The 7,198-nt window shown below is 36.4% G+C and overlaps 2 protein-coding genes across 2 annotated transcripts; both read right to left on the bottom strand.

The window, feature by feature from the left end:
* Window positions 1–1,090: 1,090 nt before the first annotated feature.
* LOC123664579 lies at window positions 1,091–4,439 on the bottom strand. Its single transcript, XM_045599103.1, has 3 exons — window positions 4,225–4,439; window positions 2,521–3,315; window positions 1,091–1,788 (listed from the first exon to the last, which is right to left on the bottom strand). The coding sequence occupies exons 1-3, from the start codon at window positions 4,437–4,439 to the stop codon at window positions 1,371–1,373; spliced, it is 1,428 nt and encodes a 475-aa protein (XP_045455059.1). The 3' UTR covers window positions 1,091–1,370.
* Window positions 4,440–4,963: 524 nt separating this feature from the next.
* On the bottom strand, window positions 4,964–6,699 carry LOC123664409. The gene is made up of 2 exons (XM_045598954.1): window positions 5,724–6,699; window positions 4,964–4,977 (listed from the first exon to the last, which is right to left on the bottom strand). The coding sequence occupies exons 1-2, from the start codon at window positions 6,697–6,699 to the stop codon at window positions 4,964–4,966; spliced, it is 990 nt and encodes a 329-aa protein (XP_045454910.1).
* Between the last annotated feature and the right edge of the window lie 499 nt (window positions 6,700–7,198).

Raw genomic sequence — 7,198 nt, forward strand, 5'->3', positions numbered from 1 at the left:
CACACATCTTGACGTACAGATTTATAACTTTGTAGGCTACATATATTTGTCACATGGATATAATTATGGCACTCTGGGAATTGGATAGTTATTTAATATTGGTATTTTCTATGGGATTATGCTTAAAACTCTTAGAAATATCTATTTATTATTTGTTATTTTTATTAACTACTTAATTAATTGTATTTCCGTAAGATTTGATGTTATTAAGCCGATAATTCCTATTAATTGAAAACTTATTAAAATTATAATCCGGTGGGTAGATAGATAAATATTGTTATGAATAAATATTAATAATATGACTAAATATTGTTATTAGAATATATTATATTTATGAGACAATATATTAATACCACAATTTTATTCGCTATAAAATTTCTAGTTGTTTCAGTAATAGAATCAAAAGTAAATCTAATAAAATTTGGTCATCGAAGTTTGTGAGTTTAGCAAATTTAATTATGAAGCAACACCCAAAACTATTTTGTTTTTAGAGAAAAATTTATGTTCTAAATTATCATACATAGTTATTTATTTGTAACTTATAAATAATGAAATAATTTTTACACTGAGTCAAATTATTAAACAACAAGAAGATGTAAACTACTAGACAAGTTCCTTGAGTAGTTTGTGGTGCGTATAGTTGCGATTCTTACGCTAGAGTTGAAACTGCTGTGAGTGTTGTTATAATTTGGTTAACTAATATTAATAATGAATAATGTGCATAACGAAGAAGATTCTCTAGAGTAGGCTTCTTAATAGAGTGACGTCATCAATATGACGTCACTATCTTCAATATAATCATGTTCGTGCTATACGTCGTGATTAGTATCATAATAATAATATTATCAATAACTTTAACGTTACTCGATAACAATATTTCAATGAATACTCAAACAATAGTAATGCTTATATTAGCATTACTATTAGGCTATAAGCCTGACGACCCGAATAAGAATAAAAATGGATGTAGTGCGACCGTCAGATAGACACTGTACCAAACATGGAAGCATCGTTGCTTTTTTTGTAAAATCAAACTGGGGCAGCAACGATCAGTCAAACTACGGAGATCTTCGAATGAAACTACGTAGACTAATTTTAACTACGTTTAATGTCGCGGTTTACAATATTTTAATTTTATACAAGAGAGATGTTCGGAGCGTTTACGTTTAATTTCGATATATATTTTTCCAGTCACCGTCTAAATGAATTTATATAAAAAAAGAATCCGAATCGATGGCTTCAGCGCCACACAGTGGACAACGGTAGCAACCATTTAAAACTTCACGTGTAGCCCCACCATCTGCACACTAGATGGGGTTGCTTGCTAAGCCGCGACATACCCCCCGCCTTGGAAACACCGGCTTCCAACATCAGGCTTCATCGTTGGATGGCTGCAGCGGCAAAGGGCAAATTTTCGAAAACGCCCTCCTCGTCGTTCCGGTTGCGGTACGGATGTCGGCCACACGTGTAACACCATCAGTTCCCGGGTAAATGCGAGTTATGCGTCCCAGACGCCATTTAAGTGGTGGTAAATTTTCATCTTTGATGAGGACGAGACGATCAATGGTTAAGTCGTCATGATGAGTTTTCCACTTGGTTCTCTGCTGAAGTTCTCCGATGTATTCTCTGGACCACCTCCGCCAGAACTGCTGCCGCAACTGCTCTATACGGCGGTACCGGTTCATCGTCAGACCTGTAGCGTCAGAAATGGTCTCGCATGGCAGCGAAGTTAACGGTCGGCCCGTGAGGAAGTGACCAGGAGTGAGGGGAGTGAAGTCGGTAGGATCGGTGGATAAGGGTGACAGTGGACGAGAGTTTAAAACGGCTTCGATTTGAATTAAAACCGTATTCATTTCCTCGTATGTTAATTTGGCGTTACCAACAATACGTTTAAGGTGATGTTTGCAAGACCCTACACCACTCTCCCACAGACCTCCAAAATGCGGTGCATACGGTGGAATAAAATGAAAGTCAATACCCTCACATGAGCCGTAATCGTTTATTTGTTGTGAATTATTATGAATTAAATTTCGAATTTCTTTTTCAGCACCAACAAAATTTCTACCATTGTCGGAATAAATAGCTACTGGTTTTCCGCGTCTACCACTGAAACGTTTCAAGGCTAAAATATAGTCGTCCGTCGAAAGGCTCGTGACTAGTTCGATATGTACAGCTTTAGTTATGAAACAGACAAATAAACAAATATACGATTTTATTTGCCTAGCACCTCTTCCTTTACGATTCATTATCATAATAGGTCCAGCATAATCAACACCGGTCCGCTCAAACGGGAATCCCGCATCCAGACGTTCAGATGGTAAATTTCCCATTATAGGCTTAGGTATCTTACCGTTAAATCGAGAACATGTAACACATTGACGTACGATTTTTCTCACAAGACCTCTTGCACTTAACATCCACCATGTCTCGCGCAGAGTGTATATAATAAGTTGAGGTCCTGCATGAAGTAGCCTCTTGTGCTCATGATTGACTAACAAATTAGACATCCAGTGTCGACTGCACATTAAAAACGGATGTTTTTTATTAAAATCGAAATTAGACGAGTTTCGAAGTCGACCACCAACACGAATTAATTTTTTATCGTCTAAAAACACGTTTAATCCAGATACACGATTTAATTCTTTATTATTACCTGTGTAACTTCTTTCATTCAGCAAATTATCATAAATCGTCGGAAAGGATTGCATTTGTGCAAAACGAATTAACGTATACTGCGCTTCCTCTAGTTCGGACACTGATAACGAGCCGGTTTGTTTTGTTTTGTATCTATTAGCCTCGCCCCCTCGTACGTTGTTTATGAATCGAAGTACGTAGGCCCATACGCGTTTAAGTTTTGTGAAAGACGAGTATTTATTAAATTGAATAAAATCTAAGTTTTCGAAACTGCTAAAATTATGTACTACGTTTAATTTTAAGTCAGGCAAATTTTCTAAATTTATTATATTATTATTTAACGAATTAAAATTATTATGACATTGCAAGTAAGACGGGCCGTTCCACCAAAGTTCACAATTAATCAAAGAATCAAAGGCTAATCCTCTAGACAATAAATCAGCTGGATTGTTTTCGCTCGACACATGCAACCACTCGGAGTTACCTGTCAGCTCGTTTAACTCGGTTACGCGATTTTGTACGAACGGCTTTAAGAGATGTGGTGACATCTTAACCCAACCGATGACGATGGTCGAATGAGTCCAAAAGATGACCCTTGAAAATGTTAAACGAATAACGTCGATTATTTTTTTATAAAGTTTTGCGCCTAATAAAGCACCACAAAGTTCTAACCTCGGGATACTTATAGACTTTAAGGGAGCAACTTTAGTTTTTGCGCATAATAATTTTACGACGATTTTAGAATCATTGTTATACGTACGTATATAAGCACAAGCGCCGTATGCACTTTGTGACGCGTCGGTAAATATGTGCAGTTCTTTGTATTGCGTGTAGTCGCTCATTACGTAACGAGGAATTTTTAATTCATTTAAACGTTTCAAAACTAACATAAATTTATTCCAAATAAGTTCGATATCGCGAGGTACTGGCGTATCCCAATCGAGCTTACTCAGCCATAACTTTTGAAGTAAAATTTTAGATATAATTACGGTAGGCGATAATAAACCCAACGGATCGTAGATTTGTGATATTATTGATAACATTACTCGTTTAGTCAACTTAGGTATATTGTTATACTCGTCTATTTGTGTAGTGTAATATAGGTAGTCACTCTCGCTATACCAACCAATACCTAAGGTTTTATTTTGCGTGTGTTCACCGTTAAACTGCTGTGTTACCTGAGTATGAGCGAGTTCCGAGTTAAATATCCACTTACGTAGTACAAAACATCCCGACCGTAAAATCGCTGAAACATTTTCACAAATGGATATTAGTTCATGATGATCATCACTGCCAGTAACTAAATCGTCAACGAATAAATCTTCAGTTATTACCCGAGCTGTGATGACGTCATCACAATCGTATGCGAGCTGACGTATACAACGCATACTTAAATACGGCGCTGATGCCGTACCATAAGTTACGGTGTTAAGCTGATATATACCTAACAGATCTGTAGGATTGTCACGCCAAACGATATACTGCAGTGACCTTTGATCCTGCTGAACAAGGACCTGACGAAACATTTTCTCTACGTCCGCACAGGCTACGTATTTATAACGCCTAAATCGTAAAAGTATAGAAAAAATGTCATTTTGAAGAGCCGGTCCCGGGTACTGAATATCGTTAAGTGACTTAGAAGAAGTAGTTGTAGCACTCGCATCGAAGACTACACGCAGCTTAGTGGTTGAACTGTGCTCTTTAAAAACACCGTGATGCGGCAAGAAAAAGTTAGGATATTCAACCCTATTCACACGTGTCATATGGCCTAACGATTCATATTCGTTTATAAAATCACGATACATTCGTTTATATTCTGGTGTGCGCTCAAGTTTACGTTCTAATGCGAAAAACCTATTTTTTGCTAAATTATACGAATCACCTAAAACATCTGGTGATTGTTTCAAAGGAATGCGTACTGAAAACCTACCATCGGTGTCTCGTTTAGTCGTATTTTTAAATAGATCCTCGCATATACGCTCATCAGCAGTAAGAATGTTACTGGACTGAGATACGTTTTCTATTTCCCAGAAACGTTTTAAATTATCGTCTAAAGTTTGATTGAAATTACAATAAACTTGATCGGTTTCACTGTCTTTTAATTGCGACGTATAAAGCGGGCCACACAATAACCATCCTAATTTAGAATTTTGGAGGTAAGGTCCCTTTTCTAATCGAATTCTAGTATCGTTTAACAATAATTCCCAGAATAAATCAGCACCGATTAGTAAGTAAATCGATACCCGAGGAAATATTAAATGATGGATCCGCAAGACGAATATTATTAGGAATACGTATAAATTTATTATCAATGTTTGTTGTAGGCAAACTAGACGTAATGTGCTGCAAAATGTAGCACCGAATTTTTGTACTATAATCGTTTATCTTAGAACGTATAATTATTTCACACGATTTATTCGATTGCGTTTTAGACATACCAACGCCCGATATACGTATAGTGGACTGTATAGGTTTCGTATTCAAACGTTTAAATAATTTTTCTGAAATAAAACTATGTTGACTGCCGTTATCCAAAAGCGCGCGAGCTGTAAACATTTCATTATTCCGATCTATTATATCTACCAACGCAGTGCATAGCAAAACCGGTTGTAATGTACTTCGCGGCCGCGCGTGGCAAGTAGCTAAGCTATGAAGCGCAGTCGACCGCCCGGCCGCTTCACGAGTCTCGTTTAAATCAGCTGATCGCCCGCTTTGCGTATATTCGAATTTATTTAAATTATTATTAATATGTAATAAAGTATTATGTTTGTTCCGACATTGCTTGCACGGTCCGAACATACATTCCGTTGCAGAATGACCTGAACAACGTAAACAATTACTGCATAGTTTGTTATCTTCAACGAATTTTAGTCTATCTTTAACCGACAAATTTAAAAATTTATAGCACGTATAGAGTAGATGATTACCATTGCACAAGAAACAACTATTATTGTCTGGAGAAATTCGTTTATTAGAACCAAATGACTTCTTAGAATTATTTTTATTACAATTAGTAGACGTGTAAGTATGCCCTATGACATGACCTTTTGATTGGTAATGCTTATTTTCGCTTATAACGTGAGGCTTACATTGAGGCAACTTATTTTGACTAGAACTAATCATGTCGAGGGTATTCGATTTATTTCTTAAGAATGTCAGTAAATCATCTAATTTTAGTCGTTTATTCGAATCAGTTAAAATTGATCCCTTATAATTCTCCCATTCCCGCTCAGTAGATGCGTCTAATTTAGATACAACTAAGTATATAATTATTGTATCCCAATGTTCAGTAGGTTCGTTTAATGTTTTTAAAGCACGCAGGTTTCTGAGTGTAGTATCTATTAACCTACGAATCTGCAAGTGGGATTCCTGTTTGAGCGGAGTGATAGAAAATAATGATTTTAAGTGGTTCTGTATAAGAAGTCGCGTATTATGAAATCTACTATGAAGTAGATCCCAGGCATGCACGTAATTATCCGCTGTAAATTCCAAAGCGCTTATAACTTGTAACGCACAACCGCTCAGTGAAGCCTTTAAATAATGAAATTTCTGAATTTCGTCTAAGTCTGAACGGTTGTGTATCATAGTAATATACGAATTCCCATATTCTAGCCACTGATCAAACGAACCATCAAAGGAGGGTAATTTTATGTCCGACAGCTTAACATTCGATTGTACTGACGATTTACTGCTACATTTTAAACTTTCAACGGTATTTTCGACTATACTTTCAGCTGTAGCTAGAACGTTAAAATATAATGATTCGAAAGATTCTACATACTCAAAGTTTGCTGTATATTCTGACTCGGGTAAAATTAGCTCAATTTGATTTTGAATATTGTTAAAAGTATTAAAATGATCTTGAGCTGCTTGCATTCTTAATTTAACTTCTTTAACTTGAACTTGAGATATAGAATTACTAGGCAATGAATCTAAATATTTTTTAAATTGTGTTAACCGACCTTTCAAATTACCTCGCTGTTTTTTGAGTTCGGAAATATCTTTTAGTTGTTTTCCCAAGGGGGAAGCTGCCGAAGGCACTGATAATTTATCTTCAGTGGACATTTTAGAGGCCTACGTGTAAGAATAATGTAAGGTACTCACGGTTATACGAAGACTTTGAATCAGCACAAATCGCAAAGAAACGTCACTAGCCTGAAATGTAAATGATACGATTTTTAATTCAAACGTTTACGGGAAAGGAGTAGAAAGGAAATAAGACCTGACCGTTGACTGAAGAAGTAGCTGCGTCGAATTTTCCTTGACGAATAGCAGTCGGCGCGAAGTCCAATTTCTCGGTAAATACTTCTTGGTAAATACGGCTCGAAGACCAAATTATGGGGCAGCAACGATCAGTCAAACTACGGAGATCTTCGAATGAAACTACGTAGACTAATTTTAACTACGTTTAATGTCGCGGTTTACAATATTTTAATTTTATACAAGAGAGATGTTCGGAGCGTTTACGTTTAATTTCGATATATATTTTTCCAGTCACCGTCTAAATGAATTTATATAAAAAAAGAATCCGAATCGATGGCTTCAGCGCCACACAGTGGACAAC

Source organism: Melitaea cinxia, chromosome 22 (assembly GCF_905220565.1).
Source record: "Melitaea cinxia chromosome 22, ilMelCinx1.1, whole genome shotgun sequence".
NCBI lineage: Eukaryota > Metazoa > Arthropoda > Insecta > Lepidoptera > Nymphalidae > Melitaea > Melitaea cinxia.